The sequence below is a fragment of the Ooceraea biroi genome, chromosome 10 (assembly GCF_003672135.1).
Source record: "Ooceraea biroi isolate clonal line C1 chromosome 10, Obir_v5.4, whole genome shotgun sequence".
In the NCBI taxonomy this organism is placed as follows: Eukaryota; Metazoa; Arthropoda; class Insecta; order Hymenoptera; family Formicidae; genus Ooceraea; species Ooceraea biroi.
Window position 1 is genome coordinate 3,882,332 of NC_039515.1, and position 22,323 is coordinate 3,904,654.

At 47.6% G+C, this 22,323-nt stretch overlaps 1 protein-coding gene across 1 annotated transcript in view; it reads left to right on the top strand.

Moving 5' to 3' along the window:
* Positions 1 to 2,839: 2,839 nt before the first annotated feature.
* LOC105278470 overlaps positions 2,840 to 22,323 on the top strand; it is a 97,768-nt gene continuing 78,284 nt past the window's right edge. Inside the window, exon 1 of the mRNA XM_026972855.1 lies at positions 2,840 to 4,349. Within this exon, the coding sequence (XP_026828656.1) occupies positions 4,340 to 4,349 (10 nt within the window). The 5' untranslated portion in view covers positions 2,840 to 4,339. The remainder of the gene's footprint in view (positions 4,350 to 22,323) is intronic.

Here is a 22,323-nt window from a genome sequence, read left to right on the forward strand (position 1 = left end):
ATTTCGTGCCTACGTATGCCTGTGAAATCGTGGCTGAATAAAAAATTGTGATTTTTTTCCGTTTGGAAAGTTAAGTCCTGCTTTTCACATTACATTATTGTGTGTACTTTCATCGTGGAAAAGGATTTTTCATTCTGTGAATTCAATAAAAAGAAAATACAGGAAAATCATCGATTCCGCCGGTAATTCAGACGCCGCGACGGAGTTCACTGGCCACTCCAGGATCCCCTTAACGTTAACAATAAGTGCGTGGTACCCTGCTTCCCCCCCGGTGAAATTTCCGTTTTAGCTGTACGTGCCGACGAGCTGTACGCACGTATGTTCGCGTTGTCCCTGGAGAAAAGGAAAACGGAAAAGGGAATAACGCAGTTGCGTTAAACGTAGCGTTAAAAATGCAAACGGTGTTCGCACGGCGGATCTTGATATGGGAAACCGCTATGAGGCACGCCGGCCACGAGCACCACGTTCATTCTACGATCGAGGATTCGTGATCGAGGCACCCGGCTCGTTTACGCGAGTACAATAATACGTTTACGCCATACGATAATTTTATCATCGTTCCCGGTGATTATTTCATCAAAGCTTTATTTGCGCGAGGACATTATAATATGTCCTAGCGTTACTGGCGTATTGGCTTCGAGCTCTAAGCCAAGTACTTAGTGCGCATCTCGAACACAAAGTGAAGTAAAGAGAAGAGATTAAAATGACTTATCACGCGATGGCAATTGTTCAAGCTTGCCATCTAAGATAATAAATGTAAACAATGGAAGTTCTTAATTCTGAGAATTTCGCGATTAAAAGATGATGAGAGAGAATAAAGTGCTGAAGCAAGCGTAGCATCTTGCTCCCTGTACTTCTGTGATTATTACAAGTCCTAATGGACTCAAAAAGTCGACCCTTCGTGTAACGCGGATGACTTTAAACGCAGATTGACTTACGAGAGCAATCACACATGAGCGAGCGTAAGAGCGACTCCTCGTGCAATTAGGAGCGCAAGAAGTGCAGGCTGAAACGAATGGAAATGAATCCGCGCGATTATCAGCGCGCGGGAACTCAATCTTCTTGATATTTCGGGATAAATTATTCGAAAGAAATTACGCGTTCATAAATGTTCGCGTGGAATATTCTCTCACGACATGAAACCTCCGGTGGGAATCGGCGGGTGATTCAATCGCATGTGTACCACGTGTCTTCCTCTCTTAAATATTCGTACACGCCTGCCATCGTCCTGCCGCACGAAAAGCGCTCCTCGCGCTTGCCCTCTTTTTAGAAATTAACCCGCTCCTCGGAGCGTTTACTTCAGTCACGGAACTCACACGTTACATAGCGCGTTATAAAATTTAGGAAGCGCGCGCGCTCTTGCGCGTTGCGCGCCTGCTCGTTCTCGCGCGACGAGTTATTCAGCTTGCGAGCTGCGCTCGTTAGAGCTGCGCGCCGAGGCGCGAATGTTTATTCATAAACGCGAGAACTGTCCCGCGAGTCCACCACGAGACGATTCTCGCACGAATCGGTCAAGCGGCGTGCAAGAACGCGCGATAAATTAAACATAATGGTGTAAACTGTGCACTGTCTGTACGTAGAGCTCGCGCGTCCGCGCGGATTCCTCTTGCGACCCGCGTCTGCGAAACGCCTCGGGGCGCCTCGAGTTCACCGACACCGTCGCGTCCGCCGCGCGAAATCCGCGTATCTTCGTTATCCGCTATTAAAGCCTCGCGTAGACCGGAAAAAAAGTGGAAACGACACGCGCGCATGTACGTTGTCCAATTCTTTTTCTTTTTTCTTTCTCTCTTCTTTCATTATGTAAGGTACGCTCGAGAGGTACGCTTCATGGATCCGCAAGGCGGTATGGGATTATCGGAATTGTATCTGGAATTATAGGCAGCAGTCGCTGTAACTTGAGTAAACTTGAGTACAGCATTGCGAAGATTTAAATTTAGAGGCTGAGTCAGGGACGCGCATTATGGAAATCCATCCGTGTGATCTAACGTTCCAGCTTGACTAGTTGAAAAAATCTTTTCCGCGATGTACAAAGTTGTGGAAACGTAAACATGCATGAACACGCGTTCAAGAGCGTGTAATAAAATATATAACACGATACGAATTGTTTTTAATAGTTTAGGAGTCAAGATTTATTCTGAATTCCAAAGTTTGATTCTATAATAGCACCGTTCACTCATTTTAGAGGACAGAATACCGACGAGTCATAGTTGAGACGCTCATAGCTGACGGGTAACATGAAACTGAAAACAGCGAAAGAAAGAGATACCTTAACTTTCTACCTCGAAGAGGCATGCATGTGGATCAGTACGCCGAAGGCGCACGATCGCCGGGAATTTGATCGAATCGAAAGTTCCTGCGATAGCCTTGGAGTTAGCCAGCCATGAATTTCGTCCTTCTCATTGCGGCAGGAGAGGCGACGGCATTCTCTCCCGGATGGTCAACCAGGTGCAAAGGATCCTGATCAGCGACGATGCGGCTACCTCGCCAAGATCTCCCCGGATCCTACGAGGGTTTTTCTCGTCCGCGCGGATCGGCGCAACGATCCGTGATGCGCAGTGCAATCTTTCGAAGCACCGAGCAGCGATCCATGAGACCTCGGAGGGTCCGGCTTCCGTGAATCCGAGCAACGATCTGCTCATTGCTGGCAGCGATCCTTTCCTACCCGCGCGAACCCTTTTGCGAGGCACAAGCGACGCGTAGAACATGACGTTTAAGCCTCTCGCACGAATCTGCGGGGTTCTCTCTTTAAGTTCGCGCAGGAGTCTGCATACATTTGCAGATGGGACGGATGAATGCTGCTTCTCTTGCCTTCTGCGATTTTAATAGATTATTTTTTTGTTTTTGGGGGAAGTTTACTCGACGAAACATTATTGTTGTAATGGTGTTACGTTGTTATGTAGTACTGATAATTTAGCGCTTATTTTCACGAATTTACCTCGGGGAATTCTAGACGGTAACTGTGGACCACCCTGTATACTTCGTAATATCGTCCTGATGAAGGGAGGAAATTACACCCGATGCAAAGATGAATACGAAAATGTAGCTGCATCGCGTTCAAGCGACTGGACTCAAGTTTCTATTTAATCATTATCCGGTTCAACCAGTATCGTTGAACCTTTCAGGAAGGATGCTCGTTAGCTCGAAGATACCATCTATTGATTCTTTTCGCGCGGCCGTTGATAGCGCATTTGCGAGGAGCGTTCATCCGACGCTATCCGGCTGTTAATTTGTAGCGCGAGTCTTTTGTAATCTATCCGACGTAGATAATATTTCTCTTGGTCTCAATTTGTCCTTCAATCAGCGATATTATCTTTGTTAAATCATACGCGCAGCAGGTGCAGATTGATTCGGTGGATACAAGAACGAACCGATGACCATGACGTAGCGCTTAAGAGTTAATTGGATTTTCCCGGAAGTTTTGCTTCCACGTCAATTTCTTAATATCATCCCTCAAGAATGATCTGCCAATCTCGAAGATATCGCACGCGCCGTGCGTTCTCACATCGTTCCGAGCACCAGGCGATTGATCGTCGCAAGGTACAGCATAGCGCGGGAGTTTTACAGTTGGCCGTACGCTGAAGGGTCCAGGTTCAGAGACCGGTAACCTGTTAACCTTCTAAATATGCACGGGGAGTCGGGTCCATTTACCTCCGATAACGCTAACTGACCTTTCGTACAGGCATCGTGTCTATCCAGCGGGACACTTAGACCGCGACTGTCCGTGTCCCGCGCATATACCTTATACAGGTCTACGTGCGAGCCGAGTCGGCGAAGATTGTGGTTCCAGGCGTTGAGCTCACTGACTCCGCCGCAAGTCCGTCCAGTCCGTTCTGGGAGTGCGGGAGTGCGACAGAGCGAGACGGAAATATCTCGGGCGGCCATGCGAGCTGGAGTGAACAGGTGAGAGAACGATCACGAGCGGGAGAAGGAGAGGCGGTGAGCGCCGCGCGAGAGGGAGAGGACGAGAGCGTGTACGTAAGCGGCGGCGGCGAGAGAGGAGTCGCGTGTAGAAGGAAAAGGAGAGGAAGGGAGCCCTCAGAAAAGAGAGAGGCAAGCAACCAAGCCGAGAGGACTGTTGGCCAATGAGACACCAGGCCGGTGATGACGTCGCCGTTGTCTCACGTCGGAGTCTCACCAAAAGTCTTCTCCGGGTACCAGTTCGTCCGCGGTCTCCCGGCTGGACGACGAGGTGGTCGTCCTCTCGACCGTACCGCATCGTGCCCACCGTGGTCGTCGATCTTTTTTTTATGGTTTCCACCCAGTGAAATAGAAATTCAGTCAAGATTGCATCCCGGATACGCGGAAGGATTGAGGCGGAAGGAGGCTGCTGCTGTCAGCCATGGGGACGGGTAAGTGTTTTTGGTGTTCTGCGAAACGGTGTCCGGTCCCTGTAACTCTTCCCGGGTCCCCGTGTCGGTCGTAATCCGTCCGGTCCGCCGTATCGCATGGAATACACGTACGTGCCAGATCCGTTCCGCTTTCCGACAGTGATCGCTTTCGCCGTGGTCCAGCACTCCGGTTGATCTCAATTCCGATCTCTCCGAGGGGCTCGGTCGGATCGGTGGGAACCAAGTTTCAGGAGATCGGCGAGTCCGCTCGGTTCGCGCGGCGACGCGAACGCGAACGGGGTTCAGCGATCCCCGCGCGATTCCAGGGTTGATCAACGATGTCTGATAGGGGGATCCAGCACAGACGGATCCGATGGACGGAACCGGCCTGAGCCGTTGCGGATTCTCCTGCGGCGACGCGGGTCGTCGAGACGCCACTTTGACCCTCCTCGCGAGTCAAGGTTGAGATTATTCGCCAGCATGCCTATCGTCAAATGGAAGTCGCTCGGGGACTAGACGACTCAAGGACGCGCCTCGCGGTGCGTTCATCTCCGCTTGTGAACCCCGCTTATCCTTAAACTTGTTCTCCGTATCGCGCGCTTAATGCCAACTCTCCGGCGGCCACTTCACGGCATTCGTGATCTCGAGGAACAACTTATCCGACGCAGTGCCGCGCAATGTGGCGACTGCGTGTTTTCTCTCTCGAAACAGATGTTCGCTCTTTAATGTGACACGTGCGGTGACATCGACGTTATTCCAGATCGATTCGTCACGAGCGACGAAAAACCATATAATTTCTGCCTCGAATCGAGTCGATCGTTTCTTCTTCGAAGGGGATTTCTGTCGATTGATTCCTGTTGCACGCGAAACGCTTTCATCTGGTCGGTTCTGGTAACAGGATCTTCGAGTTCGCTTTTACGAGCCAGTCCGCCGAAGTAACGGCGGCAGTTAAAGGAAATATCGTTCAGCTACATTTTCCGATCGGGGCTCTTTCGAAAATAATATAACACGCTCAGCCGGTCTGTCATATCGCTGGCTTCCGCTTCACGGGCAAATTCCGCCAAATGAAAATCTACGTATGCGTATCGTTGCGCACGTTCGTCGGGAAATTAGACGTCTGGTATTACATCAGGATGTACATCGGTGCCGACCTTTAGCACATCCTTTAGGCAGATGGTGTCAAGGATGGTGTGCGCGAGGTGTGCATCGGCGGCTCGATCGAGAATTATGCGGCCGCCTGGGCGTAACGCGAATCAGATACCTATTTTTTCACGTGACGGAATAAACATACGCTTCCTTCTACGCGACGTGCGATTTTTCACGGATGGCCGCTTCCGATCCTTTCTCCCCTTCGCCTCGCGCGGACTCGTGTCCCGATTTATGACATCGGTTTCACGGCGAAGGCACAAAAATACTCGCTCCGCGAGTGCTATCTCTCATCCGCTCTATAAAGCGCTCGAAAGTAATCGCATCAACGGATATTGGTATCACGACGGTCTTAAGTGTGCACACTTTGATCACTTTAGAAAGTTGTCGCGCCATACGCGTATTCGGCGGTTGACGGCCCGCCTTGAAGAGCAGGATGACCCGGCGAAATTGCCAGCTATTTGAACGTGATTTATCCGGTTGCAATTTATTCGTGATCGATTGGTTTCCGTAAGTAATCGAATTATCTCGTCAGCGCGAGCAATTACGGCGCGCACACGCGCGCGCACATATGTGCTGGATGTGAATGGAAAAGTCCGTGTAGATAGCAAGTTAGCATGACTTATTGCCAGTCTCGCTGTCCTTTTCTGTACTTCGTTACGAGATTGCTGCGTTGCGCAAAAGAAAAATGACGTAAATCACGATTGTCTGAAATTTCAACGGTGACTTTTTGTCTGGGCTCGACATCGCGGCGTTTATCCTTTTCCAACCGCTAAATGCCCGTTTTCACGCGTTATCCTCGATGATCAAGATAGATTCCGCGCGAATCCGTCATCCGTAGATCCGTCATTCGTCATCCAGCAGACGCGCAACATTGATGAGTAGCGATATCGGAGATAAGAGGAAAGTGCGAGGAGCAACTCATTATCCCGATCTGAAATTCGAGTTCGATCCTCGGCGCTGCTTGGCGCGCGAGAGTGCTCGGGAGTGCAGTGATTTCGAGCGGACACTCTCTGTGACAAGACGCATGCTTGCGCGGTCCATGGATCCGGTTTTCACCGCGAGTGCGTGCACGGCGTCGGGACGATAAAGTCGTTCGTGCAAAAAAGGCGCCTATGACGCGACCCGGGGACGACGCAACGATTGAAAGAAAAAAGGAAAGAGAGGAAAGAGGCAAAAAGAAAAAAAGAGGAAAAGCGGAGCGGCCCCGAGAGAGTGCAGCGTCCACAGTGAGTGAGCAACACGATTTATCAAGGATATCCGTGGAGTGACGCAGCTGATCCTCCGGGTGTTCTACAGGCCGTTCTACGGGGATCCTTTACGGGGTGTTGCACGGCGCCGTCTGCGTCTGCAGGCAAATGCGAGTATCTATTTTTAACCCTGTCACATGCCTGAATTACGCGCGAGGACGGCCAGTGTAAACGCGTCTGGATGTCCCATCTCTCCGGGCCTGCTTATTGCGACATCCAGTCTCGTACCAGAATGAGATTCATTGGATGTGAACACTTGCACCTTGAAGTCCTGAATGAAGCTGAATGTAAACGTTCTCGGTGATCTTTCTCGGGAAGCTGACTCCGAAGTCGGTTATGTCAGGCGTCGAAGATCGCGCAATTATGATGTGTACACTCGCAGAAGCTAATATTGTACAAGAAAGTGCCACTTGGAGGACCACATGGTCATCTCTACTCGCGTAGAACGGCTCATAGATTTGTCGAAATTTTATTTAGCTCGAAAGTCATCACCTCGGTGTATTTTACATAAAATTTACAGGCCAGCGGTGTGTCGTTAGATTTGCGATTTGTGTGAAAGTGCCGGTTAATGATTCATAGGTGCGGCAAAGTAAAATAAATTCATTTATTTATTTTATTTCGATGACGCTCGCAAAGAACAAACTTGCATTTTTGCCACAAAGATTGCACGTTGTGCAACTTTATTAAAGCATTTTCGACGTGTGGCACAACGCTTCAAGCGTGAAAAAAATCAATAATAAAACGTATTAAAGAGTCCATTAAGATCTGCCCGATCGAAAAGTGCTCGCATTACGCTGTCTGATGCACTCGCGAGTGCATCGGGCGATTCTTTCAGCTCGTTTCTATCCCGTTACGTCTTGCTGCTCGATAAAATGGATTAACGCTCGGTTTCCCGGAATCTCTTATTACGCGCAACCGTCATTGCCATCGCAGAGCGCAATGCACTCCATTACATTGCCACGGCGATTTATTTAACTCGATTCCAGCGAGCGTGACGTCGTCGCCGTCGTCGTCGGTTTAGATCGATAGCGAAAGGTTCGACATTGTCGAGGTCGCGGTTGCGTGTAGAACCAGCAATTCTGCCGATTACAATGGGAAATACTGCAAATTAGTGGTCGAGTAAGTAGCGGTTTGGTCGACGTGGATCGCCTCTCGTAGTTAGTAGTTTATCTGAAATAATTTGCTAATAAAATTTTCTGTTACGCATTACATTGGCACTTTCATTCCTTTTCTTCGTACGCGAGCTTGCAGCTTCTTATTTATTTATAAGCTCTTATTACTTGTAACTGCGATCACGCCATTCTTGAAATCGGAAGTATCGATAATGCGACAGCATTAATTGAAATGATGTCATACGTACTGTAATACAAACTGTACAAACAATTTCATAGACTTGAAAAAAATAATAAACGAGCTGCCATATGATCATGACCAACCTAATATCCACTACTTGATGTAATAAGACGACTGAAAACTGTGTCGTGGACATTATTAGAAGCACCGGCTCCTTCAGATTACGTAGCATTATACTCGCCAACTTTCCAACTATTATGCTAAATAAAAGCATCGTTGTAAGTTTCGCGTAGCATGTCCGACATTACCTCTTTCGTAATATGCTCATATTTAATGTCTTATTTAATCCCCTTGAAATAATTTACATTCCAAATATTGACTTTACCTGTTGCTGAATTCATTCCCTCGAGGAACAATATTAATATTGACATTCGAAAAGGTAAATTTGTCGAAAAAGTAAAGGAAATAATTGCAAAATCAAGTTCACACACAAAATGTGCAGTATCAATCTCGCTGAGGACAAGTTGAAGATACATCAATTGAACAATAACAATTAATCAATTAGTGAATTTATCATTATTATTACTTTCAGTTAGTGATATTTTCAATTTGTTTTTCTCGCGCGTGGACAGTACGATCGAAACTCTTCAACGGATCACTCGTGACCCGGTTTGAACTTGGTGTCGACAACCAGACCGATTACGCAACGATCGAAGTGCGTATTGCACGCGAGGCCCAGTTTAAACATGTTCCATGAACTGCAGCCGTCGCCCTCTTTTTCTCTCTTTTTTTCTCTTTCTCTCTCTATTGGAATAATTAATAAGCTTACGTACGCAGCTATCCTTGGCTTGATCGTCTGCGGCACCTCGCGGTTGCTTCTTCGCGGTATTACGGTGACACGACACTTTTATCGTGTTTGATAAGATCTATTATTATTCTTGTGCAGCGCCTCCGTGACTCGTCGTTAACATTCTCGCGGAAACTTCTTCGAATTTCGCTCAAGTCTGCGAAATGTGTAACAGAATGATTACGCACGTGATTCCAAGTGCACAGATCAGAGGGATGCACCTCCTCCTGTTCTCCCCCTTAATTAAGCTGAAAGCTGGAATCACAAGCTGCAGCATGTACACTGAGTTGAGTTGATCGAAGCCGCGTTGCCCTTCGTGCTAATCTTCCAGCAATCCTTACCGGCAATCTTCGCCTGCACATGACTCCGTACTTTGTTATTATCTCGCTTCCTCTGCGAGCGGACAATACGAGAGAAATATTTCTCTCGCTCACCTTTCCTTCGATATCTCTCATCTCGTGCGGAGCGCAGTTGCAGAATCAATAAAAACCTGAGAACGAGCTCTATTACCTCCGCAGCACATATTTCACTCCACATATTAATTATCATACGCGATTATTGGCGAATAAAATTAACGATACCTGCAATAAGGCCACGTGGAATTTTCTTTCCAGCCGTTTGCTCGACCGAAGCTCGCCGGATCCGCGCGTCTTCGCGAGGGCGGCATTCAGAAGTGGAGGAATAATTCAACCTCTCGATTTCGATCGTCGGTCGATCGTACCCCCGTCGAGCAATCCTCGCGGGATTCCCGCGATTGTTGCCGTCGCGGTTGCATTCCCGGCGATCCGGAGCGGCCCTCTGAGGTCAGCGGCGGCGTGGCACGGTGCGCCGCGGGCGCGCTCGTCCTTCCCGCGAGACGAGGGAGGGCGGGATGCCGATGTCCATATAAATCCTGCTCAGGGGGGTGGGGGGGAAGGGAGGCAACCGGCGCGCGCGCTCACGCGTTTCGCTGTTCTAAATCACGCTTAGCACGGCGGTCGCGCATACAGGTGCAAATGCACGCAGTCGCAGGGGGGAAAGGGGGAGGCTTGAGAGGGTTCGCTAGGATCGTTACAGCTGATGGACGGCCGCGGTGGTTGTATAACCGCCACACGGGTGTGTCGTCGCCGACTATGGCGAAACGCGGCGGCCATTCAGGCTTGATCCGAATAATTAATGGCGGCTTGTGGCGGGAGGGGAAAGTCGCATCGCTCCGAGATGCCGAGAGCGGAGAGCCGGAGCGGATTCAGCAGCGAGTAACTCTCCTGCGAGGATCGCGCGATTACTCACCGCATTCCGCGCGGGGTGGAAAAGCGCAATTAGCGAATCGCTCCCCCCAGCGAGTTCCGGCTGTCCCGTAGCTGTCGCGCTGGAATTTGCGATCCGCGCGATCCGATGCATCTAGTTTTCACGTTTTACGTTTTAATATCACGTTTTACATTTTAATTCCGCCGCGGGAAGGCATCGCGTCGTACGCGCGCGCGCGGCGCGCTCTTCATGAAGTCTTAGAGCCGGTTTCGCCGGCGACGGTTAACTTTAACCTTGGTTTTAGCCGATTCTCTTGTTCTCTTTCTAGAACCGCGACGGGAAAAAGGCAAACGCCTCGGTACATTTTCACTGTACATCCATCGTCGAGCGCGTCGTATATTGACATCGAAAGTGCTCTTTACCTTTGACAAATGGCGCTTTAAGCCAAATATTTAGCACGAGATGCGCGGGTTACGGAGTCTTTTGATCTTCAGGTCGCGATGTTAATTAACATCTGACCTGCTAATGTAAATGTCATGTTGAAATAGTATTTCTAACGAATATAACAAAGAAATAATTTTCTAACGTCAGATTATTGTTTTTAATTTACTGATGTATTATTTAACGAGAGGTATTTTATGTAGTGTGATTCTCAAAGTTAATTTGAAGTTTTATAATTTTCATATCTATTAAATGTACAATTTATGATGATTGCAAAAGATGCGAATGCACTTTTGCGCGCAATTTTCCGCTTGTCGTTTTACGGCTCTGCATAAATGTACGTCCTATCTAAATTATTTATGAATAATACACTGCGCTTTTACAAGCAACATTACATGATCATAACAGAAAAGTACTCTTTAATTGTAATGTAAACAGCAACGCATCAAAATCTCGTGTTAATTTAGTCGGAATTTGTTTATGTGACATAATGTGAACATTGTGCGCGAGCACCCTACTCATTACATCCCAAATTAGCCAGGCGAGAGATCGCAATCGGCGGGGGGATGAAAAAAAGTAGCACCCTCGCGGCATGCATCGCGCGTTTATCACGCGTGCACTCTCGAACGGTGATCGATCTTTCTTTTTTCTCCTCAACGATCCGGAGGATCGCGAGCCCGAGTAAGCGCTATTAATAACACTGTAAGTGCATACAGACACCGAAATACATTACTCGTAGTCCCCCGTGTTCTCCACCCCTCGCGTCGACCGATCATTTTTCCTTGACGTGCCGCTCTAAGAGCCTTCTCGACTAGATTAAAATTATGTTTTAGTTACGCTACCGTGTATTATACACGCACGCACTCACGCGTAAGCGCAGATAGAACCCTCCTATAGAGAACGACGATGATTAAGCGTGAGGTCGATCGGTTACGCCAGTGTCCCACGTCAAGCCACGCGAAAGTGGTCGAGGCGCGGTCGCCCATTGCCGATTATAGGCATCCTCCGTTCCTGAGGAACGACTCTCCGGTTCTCGTCCCGTCTTTCTCGCTCGGCGAGCATGTATGCGCGCGAGGAGAGATAGAAAGAGAGAGAGAGAAAAAGAGAGAGAGAGAGACCGATGGAAAGAGAGTATACGCGCATCCGGCGTGAGTGCGTGCGTGAGTGCGGGCATCGTTAATGTCGATCTTTCCTCTCCTCTTTTCCCTTCCTTCAGATGCATTTTTTTCGGTCACGAATGAGTACACCCGGTGACCTTCCATGTCGCATACCTGAGTAGATGCGCCAGGGTAGTCGTGGGATGAACGGTAAATTAGGATCGCAGAATTATCAATTAGTGAAGGGCGGCTCTTCTCAAGCCGCACGCGTGTATGTGTTGCGGCGAGCACGCTGGGAACTTGTAATTCGTTTGTTAATTAATCTAATCTCCTTAGCGCCTGCCGTTCATACTCGTGGGAGCATAATCCTAAAAATATTAAAAGAAAATATATAATCATTGTGTTTATAATTTATAGATATTGTGTAATAAATTGAATCTTTGATTATTATGACTGCATAAATTGTAATATCAAAATATTCGGTATTATAAGAAATAACGATAAATCACTTGATGTTTCGAGGAACGAGATATATTGAAAATATCGATAGTGTCATCGCACCTATTTAAATCGCACTTCTAATACATTATTCATATTTCCGGAATTACAAAACCGTTCACAGCTTCCTGTGCGAATATTTTTATAGCAAATGCAAAACTCAATGGTGAATCGGGAGATCCACCAAGAAACTCCAAGAGACGGCAGACGGATTTATGCGAGCGTAAAAAAACTTTCATCCTCCTCGCCGGCGCGCGAGTGCAGATCCGATGCCTTCCCTACCGTATTTACATTTAACACGTTCCCGCTATACGTGGTAACGCAGTCTCGCGTTTCGCGAGATCAGATCGCCGCGCGGACTCACGAGGAAAGTCACGACGGGAGAACGAGGGAGTGGTGTACGTACAACGTGCACTCGCGAATGCACTCGCGAGGTAGCCACGCAGCCGAGATATATTTTCCCTCGGCGGCGTGGCCTCTCTCCCTCGCACTTTCCGCGAGTGCCCGTGCTGTACCTCTCGCTCTCGGTTACGTCTCGGTGGCGCTGCACACACACACACACACACACACACACACACACACACCACACACACACACACACACACCACACACACCACACACACACACACACACACACACACACATCTATACACCGCGCGCAGTCTTTCCACCTCGTATTCCGGCGTCCAGAAGCGGCGTCTCTTCTTCGACCTCTCGCGGCCGCCGAGTCTGCAGGCGCCATTACTCGCTTCTCTTCCCCTACTGTCGTCCTCCTCTTCTACAGCGGAGTACTCTTCGTCCCTCGTATCTCTACCTCTTCTACTTCTACTAGTACTACTACTACTACTACTACTACTACTACGATTACTTCCACCGCTTCTCCTCCTCCTTCTTCTTCTTATTCGCCTTCTGCTTCGTCGTCGTTGTCGTGGTCTTCTTCTTATCTCGCTCGTCTCTACAAGTCAAGGACCGTTCTCAAGGAGGTCGCTCCTTTTAACCGAGCATGCACTACACGCGGCCTTTGTCTCCGCGAATCGCCTTTTACATAGAGCACTACGAACTGTACCGCGGACATTCCTCGTAGAAGTCGCTCGTCGGACGCCAGGTCGCTCGGTTTTGCAGTATCCGCTTAAGTGTCCGTCGTCCTTCCCGAGAAACGTGTCGCCAAGTGCATCTTGGCTTAGCGCCAGCCTCATGGTGGATGCTTTTAACACCAAGATGTAATCAAATTATTAAACTACCTTATCGTCAAGACACAATTGCACAGAGAATCGAGATTTGTGTGTTAATCTCGATTCGCTACGCAACCTGCGCTTTCGCCTCGAATTATTTACGACTGAAAGTCGAGCATAGAGTCTAACTAGAGAGTGGAAGTGCTCGGAAACAGAGATCGCTCGAGAACACTGCAGGATAACAATCTCGTCTATCACTGCACTTCATTATGCCCGGTGATTGCATATTCCCAATGCTGCTGGTCATATTTCCTTTCCATCCCTTTTGAAAGAGCAGAAAAATTTTGTCGTACATTTGACACGCATCACTGGTTAACCATAGGCCCTGGACAAGGCTGTAACTTACGTCGAAGAAGTCTCGCTCCGGGGCGGCGGATCCTCGATCCGCGAACGCATATCGATGAGCTAATTGGACCTTAATCGGAGGACACATGTAGGGCGTGAGCGATTTGAGCGTAAGGGTTGCGGCGATCTGCATAATTTGTATGATACACTGAATTAATCGACGTTAAACGCAAGCTGTTTAAATGTTGTTTTACTTAATTAGTAAATATAATAGCTAATTTAATTATTAAAAATGTTACGTAAGAAATTTGATATTTATTGCGGAATTGATAGATTCGCGATTGGTTACGTAATTCTTCCTCCGATCTCATTTCTCTCTTTCTCCCTCGAGTTACGGGCAGCTCGATGGAAAGCCAGCTGCTTTTTAACCCGGGAAAGGTGGTTCAATTCCAGTTGCCTTGATCTCCGGAGTCAGGAGAGTTGGAGGAAGAGGCTCGGCCATTACGCAACCGCGTTACGAGCACGCTCTTCCGTTCTCGCGGATTTATGCGAATTCCGCGACTCGTTCCGCTGATCGACGCCGGATGATTTTACCGTCGCTGCAGGCAAATGATGATGATGATGATGATGATGACGACGGCGGATTACGTAATTTATCTCGACGCACGACGTGTGTAGCATCTGCATCGGTGGATCAAAGCTCGGTGTTACCGACGCGTCACATATTAATCGCAAATCACGATCATCCGCGTCATCGCTTTGTGCATGCACATTTATGGAAACGACGAGAGAACGGTGATTTTTTTCCTCGCGCTAGGTGCGATAATGACAAAAATGAATGAGGCTCATTTGCATAGGAACGGTTGTTAGAGCCGTCACTTAGTTAGACCGTGGACGGATGATTGATCGTTGTCCCGACGTTCACCTAACTGTAAACACGTCCAGCTGTTATTTGAGAAACTCCTGCAATCTCTTATTCAGATTTTACGCGATCATGCAAATGCAACGATACCCACCGATGTGGCGCCGGTTCCGTTTCACTTGTCATTAAGCTTGAAACGTTCAGCTGTTAAGGTGGAGCGAAAGTAAGCCGGAGAGACAAACTCCGAATTCACTTGGAGCCTTGGACGATTTTCCGATCCAATTTCGTTCAGAATTTCATTTTAATCAACGATCTAGGGCTATGGGCGACGTAATAATCGAGCGAGCGAAGGGGGATTCGCTTCCTACGTTCGAAAAATACACGAGAAGCAAGACGCGGCGACAGAATCGTAAAATACAGACTCGTAAGAATCTTAACGCGCGCATTTCTCGACGTAAAGACATTATAGTCGTGAGGAGGAAAGAAAGATAGATCCCCCAGCTTCCGACGTGGATCTGTCTATTAATCGCGCGATATTAATAACGCGGTTCTCGCGATAAAAGACGGCGCGATAAATGCGCCGCGACGTGCCCCGTCGTGTACGCGGTAATTCGATGCACGACGTGCCGTGATGTAATTTCCCGCGATAATATTTCCACATTGCATCTCTCTTTCCCTCTCTTTCTCTGTCGCTCCTGTCTCCCTTTAGCAGCTGGTACGCATATTAGCGCGTACACGCTCGCTCGTACCCGCGCTCTCTCCTCCCGACCTTCCACCCCTTAACAGTTACGATGCAATTATTTCAGCCTCGAGACGACGGTGTCGGAGGGTCATGGCGCAAATTACATTTCGAGTCTCTTCCGGAGCTGCGACTCGCGCCGCGCACTCCACCACGCACTTGCCATTATCCGGATAATTTGATTATTGTCTCATTGACTGCAGCCGTTCTCCGGCATCGCGGCACTGCCGATAATGATCGCGGACGAGCCAAGTGACGATTCCTTCCGCTAGCCTTGTCCGCAGCTGTTCGCAGCTAAGGAGCTTAGACACTTACTTATTAGCGTGAGAAGTGACATCAGAACGCCTGCGGATGAGCAGGGATCCTGTGAAAAAGAACGCTGCTTTCAACATAATGTTTACGTAATTTCGAGGAAAAGAGATACGGCGCACAGATATCTCACGCATTCGTTTCGTACGTAATAAATTTACGGACCTGCCTATAACGCATCTTCTTCGTTCAGAAGTCGATCCTTCCGTTGCTGGCGGCGCTGGCACGTCTTGTAGTTCGTCGCTGTAATGATCACGTCTTAATTTCTATCAATCGCGTTCGACAGCCCAACAGGACCATCTACGCAAACTCTGTTGACGAAGTACAACGCCGTGAAGAATACGAGGAAGCAAACGATGTTTCTACTTCATCCGCTGTCAGGACGCAGGACAGCCGATAATTTTCGTATCAAAAGACAGAGCAGGGACGAGGGCATTTGTGCTACCGTAATTATGTCTCGTAAAGGGAGACGAGCAAGGGAGGGAGGTGGGGGAGAGAGGACCAACGGCGGGAACACGTAATACATACTAAGCGAAAGTGTCTAGGAATAGAGTTAATGGCTGGATTTATGTACGTCGGCGGGAGATCAGAGTAATAGCTCTTGATGTTAACCCTCGCGTATTATCGGCAACGTTTCCGGACGCGGGGACGGAGAAAAGTGGCCTACGTTATATGCCGTTAAAACGGTGAATTTTCGCAAGCGCGGCAATCAATTTGCCGGCCCGACACAATGGGCAACGCGTGTTAGACGGCGCGCGGCGAGATTGCTGTAATTTACCGTTTTGCGCCAGTCATCTAGGCGTGTGTATATACGCGTCTCCCTGCCAAACCAATAATAACGCGGTATTCCCGCGCCGGCAATGTGTCTATAAGTGGCCTCATCGCTCGATGATGCGAACGATCTTCTGGCATTCGGTTCCGTTCCGCACGTTTCCGTGATCGCGCCGCCGCCCGTGCGTCCCATCGCCTGGCGAACCGTTTGACTCACATTCTCCTTATAGCTACATCGCGTCTTACCGGCAATTACACCAGTGTTCGTAATCAGCAAGAACAGCAACACTTGTCACGAATTACGGGACAATCCTGTCGCGCGATTTATCATCAGCGTATAGAAGCTGCAAATTGAATTTATCTCATTTAGCCGCGTGCGCTCGATCGATGAAGTGAGGATGCACGTGCAGGTCGTAAAGCCGCACGTTAATTGATAATAAATTGTCATGCCGTTGTGTACAATGCATTAATTATCGCTTCAGAGCGTGTAAATTTAATTGCATGATTAGGGGCAGCACGACTGACGGCGGATTGCGCTTGTAAACGAGCCTGGCACACTCGATATCCTCTTTCTCTGATCATCTCGAAATGCAGGTTCGATAATTGGTTTCTTTAAATATTTTCGTAACTGATATAAAGTGAGCGAGAAGGATGGAAACGTTTTATCGGGGACTGAAGTCATCACGCGTGTCTTGCGCATGACGTAAAGTTACAACGCGCGATCGATTACGCGAGTGCCGCGTCGAGTGCCTTATGCGGACCTTAACTGGACATGCGTCACTCGGAGAGTTCAATGCTTGCAACAGATCGGGCGTGTAGCCTCGTAGTCCATTACGCTCCCGTCTTCCATGTTTAGGAAGAGCATCCGTTAGCGTGTTGCGTGGCGAGTAAAGAGAGAAAAGAAGAGAGAGAAATTTCTGCGAGAAATCAATAGACTGCTCGATGTAAATGCGCTCTAAATTCCACGCATCGTTTTACGTGCTTTCCGTAAGTGTGTGTGCTGTTTCTCGAAACTTTCATCACACGCGAAAAGCGTTTTCTCGGCGAGCTTCTTTCTAAAGCAATTTCTTTCTGAATTTCGTTTTCAATTTTCGAAATATCTTATTTCGCTTGTACTTGTGTTTATATAATTTTTAATTAACGTATATCGCTACTTTGTACATAGAGTACAAATTTTGTTTGTGTTATATGTATATCTCGCTAATCAGCAATAAATTATTTATTTTATTATTTTTATTAGTAATAGCTCGTATTTATCTTGTTCACTTTCTTCCTACATGATCACACACAACGATCGTGATTTGATTTTATAATTTCGGCCTGGAATACACGATAATGCGACCAAACGGTGTGTGCACGATGCGCCGATAATCAGTTACACGCACATGTCCGTTATACTTCACCTCAAGGAAAGGCAATTCCCACAGAAAACGGGATGATCCGTTTGCAGTCCACGTCATTTGTGGGATTTCAGCGCGTGGGAAAAAAATGCGCGTGGTGCGCGTCGCGTCAGAGAATCGCGGATGGCTAATACGGCGATGGAAATGTCAATTACGATGAAAACTGGCGGGTTGTGCGTATTAAATGAAGACGCTCGTCTCTTCGTTCAGGGGCAATCATTAACGAAGCGGCCTTGGTGTGCAACGTCTCGATTTTATCCGGGCGTCTTGTTTGTCGATTCACTTTACCATGTATGGACATTCAAGCTCGCGGCGCACTCGGAATTTTGCAAATAAAACGAAAATTATGTTATCTTTATTTTGCTCGTTATTTCAAGTATTTCAGTTTTCACGGTCGAGTGAGTCGCCACTAGCAGCATTCCAATTTTCGTTGACATCTTTCGATTATTTTTCCCATACCGTGAAATTTGTTTTTCCTGGAAGAATGTGCATGAAACACGAAAAATTTGCGTAATTAAAAATAATTGAATAGTTATTTACTGGTAAGTAGGTAATTAAAAATTGAAGAGACTCGTAGCGTCGTAGGGAAACGTGCGTCTTATTCCAGGCTAGGAGAATCGCCCACCTCGCGATGAAAACGCGTGCTGTTGCGCGCAATATAACGTGAATCCTTTAACGAGGTCGGCGAAGCGAAAAACCTTGGTTCTCGATCACACGATCTGCGCGGATACCGTGCGTTACGGGTGCGCTTGTCGGATCTTCGCTTTTCCGCTTCTGCTTCCTGCGTCATTTTATGCCTCTCCCATCCTATCGATCCCACGCTGCTCGAACAGAAAAATTCAATCATTTTTCCGTACGCAAGGAAAAGTACCTTATTCATACAGAGTTAATGTCATAACACTAAATATCACGTGTTTAATATAAAAATATTAAAATGGCTAATACATTAATACATTATAATACATTAAAATACATTAAATAAATTAATTAATACATTACAATACAGTAAAAACATGACGTTGCGTCAGAAAGATGATAAAACTTCCATTTAAATATAATATCTAAAAATTTAGCGCCCAACATATTTTTTTAATTGGCATCTATGTAAGCATCGAAGATTCTTGATAAAAGAGGAAATTTAAACTCTGAACGTATAGAAGGACGCGAAACGTGAACGCAGGTCGTCGTTGCAGTTCCTCGGTGGCGAGAACAAGCAGTCCGTTACATCCAGCAATACATCTCCATACGGTACACAGCAATTTTGTTAGCGGACCGTTAGAAAATCGGCTGGTGCGAAGGTGGCTTTAAATCGTGAACATGAACGCGCGTTTACCTTTTTAGTCGCTGACACACTAATTTGCCGTGGCGGTCGTTTACGACGTTGGTATCTGCACCCCTTGTATCGCGACCTCTGCAGCTTCTCCATTAATTCGTGATGTAATCGCGGATTTCTCGGCCGCGATTAATTTATCGGGGACCCCGAGCGCGTGTCGGACAGCAAGACCTTCGGCAAAACTGTTTGCATGTGCGAACGGTCGGAGGTCGGAGGTTGTTCTCGATCATCTGATCAGATAATCAAGTCACTGAAACATGAAAAATAATGTCAACAAACGCGTAATAGCCAAGGAAAGTGACTACAAAAAGTCAAACGATGCGACGACAATGACATTATGCATGAATACATACACAATGTAGCTATTTAAAGTTTCATGAATGTCAGAATACTAGAAATATCTGAAATAAATCTCTAATATAAATCACGGATCGAAAACTTCTACCTTTAGCGCAGTGTTGCGCCAACAATAAGTTCTAAGTTTGACATTTTATTCTACATATATTTTACATCTTATTTTTATATTTTGTTTGTGTCTCCATCCGCGCAACTCGCGCGCGCGTGGAATACAACCGCGTTGCAACGCGAGATTTACTGTTAGGACGCGGCGGAGCGGAGGTTTTACGATCGGAAGCTGCTGCTGTTGCTGCTGCTGTTGGGCAAATTGTAAATAAGTGCGTGCGGAAAGAAGAAAATGTAAGATGTAACGGCACCTCGCGCGAGTGTCGTTATTGAGCGGTAAACTCCAGGACAACGTGGTGCCATGTGCGTGACGCCGAAAGGAGCGCAAAGCACGATTATAATCCGACGTGTCAAATGAATCGTGCCGTTTACGCGCGGCACCGACGCGGTCATCCTTGATTTCGAAGAGTCAAGCGACGCTGGCTGAGCGTTAATTACGCGCGCACCTTGATCGATGCACCTATCATTAATTCCTCGCGGACGTTAACGCACGCGATAATCGCACGACGGTATCGCACGACGGCGGAGCGTTAACGCTGCTTGACTAGTCGCGTGCGCTTTTCTACCGCAAACAATGCCGGGCCGCAATCTTTTGCACGCAGCGACGCGTAATGGGACGTTTCGGCAAGAGTTAGCCGTTTAATTATCGGCCTTCGTGCAAGGTTGCACGCTGCGTTAATTTATTTAACCGGAGACAACGACGCGATAAGCGTTCGGTGTGTGGATGACGTAATGACGCCGGACAGGATGGATCACGCACATGGTCCGCGCGTCTACGCGCGTTTTGCGCGGCGCGTAACGGGAACGGCGTCATTCGCTCCTGCAAAGCATCAAGCCGTGAAAAACGCGCGGCGATTGAACAATCGCGGAGTACACGATCGTGAATCACCGGAATTGTTTACCGCTTGTTGTTTGTCGGGATGCAATTAAACTCGCGCTCGCAATTAATATCGCGCCGGCCGCGCCGATCGCCCGCGACTCGATTGCAGTTAATCTTTTAGTCAGAACTCGGCGTGGATACCGCGTGAACTTATCGCCAGCAATTGGGAACGCTGGGACCGATTCGGTGATTGAACGAACGAACGATCGATCGAGGTCTACACGAGCCTTTTAACGTCCGCTCGCCGAGCCAGCCGAAGAACTTTCACTTCGCGCCGGAATAATTCTGTCTCGCTTCGCTCACCGCTCTCTCGTTGCTCCGGAGTGGGCGTAAGTTTTAGGGCTAAATCGCGCCGTCCGCTTTGTACTTCGTGTTGATTCATGCCGGATGTTGCCTCAGGCAAGCGCGCGCTCGCGTCTGATCGTGCTTAGAATTCGGATTTCCTAATAGCATGCGCCGGGTCGAGGCTGCCAGATTCGTCTCGCGGGAGGAACCTCGCGAGAGATCCTCTCGCCGGATGTCAAATGGGTATTGATGGATTGCTCGGTACTCCGTCTGCGTTTGCGAGAGGCATTGGCCGACGAAGATCTACGCATAATGATCTGTGGATAATGCCGATCAAAGGATACTAAGGAGCCCGGATCGAAGCTGATAGATTGCACGCGCGGACCTTTCAACCGCCTCTCGGTGTTTGCTATTTTCTGCGTGTCGAAGTTTAAGGCAATCGTATGCGACTTATTACGTTCGCCCAATCAATCTACGTATCAGCGAATGTCCGTGGCGGATAACTCGTGGCGAAATTGAATTTTAATGCCCGCGTCCGTGAGTATCGTCTATCATTTGGCGGAATTGGCGGCTGTCCGTATTGCGGGATATTGACCTAAACTTCCTTTGTGCGCTCAAGGATCGTTATGAAATGGGGATAATCAGTGTACGGCGGCAGGTGTTGCGGGAATAGAAGAAGCTTTCCCGGAGGTGGCGCGAATCCACCCACGGATTACGTAAATCGCCGCGATGATCACCGGCGAAACTTGACAAAGCAAGACTGCGTTATTGTTATTACGCATTATTTTGCGATCATTAAGTTTAGAGCGAGAGTGAAATGTGATCGGGCACGTATCTAATCTCTTTTGAAATAAGACACGTTGATTGTACGTTTAATCGACCGCGATTAATCGAGCGGAATTTGTGATTCTAACAATTTGATGTGAATCTCACGGATCTCATAAATAACAGAATGATGGAATAACATGCATCACTCATAGTTTCTTTAGCTTTCGAACGAGATTTCTTTTTCCCAGCCACCGTTCGCGGAAACCGTTACCAGAGACTAAAGATGCAGACCTGCGGATTTTTATTGCTATTTTGATTTGGAACCCGCTTTCGAGGAGAGAGACAAACGGACTTCGATATTCGGTCATCAAAATTTTGAAAGGTATCAGCAACCTACGGCTAGCTACTCTGTTGAATGGCGCATAACGCAAGCAGGTTCTGACAAGTGTGGCGAGGAGAAAGCTTTCTCTCTTTCTTGCGTACGTGTATTTGCTTCTAATTAACACACATATATAAATAAATATTCATACACGGGTACATGCGCTGCTATCGATGCATCTTGACACACATGCTGACCTGCGAAACGAAAGAAAGACATCAAGTAATTAGAACAGCGTGGCGTTCCGGTGCATACAGTTCCTTTATTCCATTACCCTCTCTATTGTCAGTCAGTCACCGTGCAATTAAATCATTCGTGTTCATTAAATCAATTATATTGTTGTCACAAGCATCGCGGCTTGAGTAATATTTCCGACATTTTCACATTTTTTATCTACGTACGAAGTGACTATTTATATATTTCTTACAGATATTATGAATATGTATGCGCATAGATTATCTCTGAGCTCAGTTTAACATTTCTAATGCAGC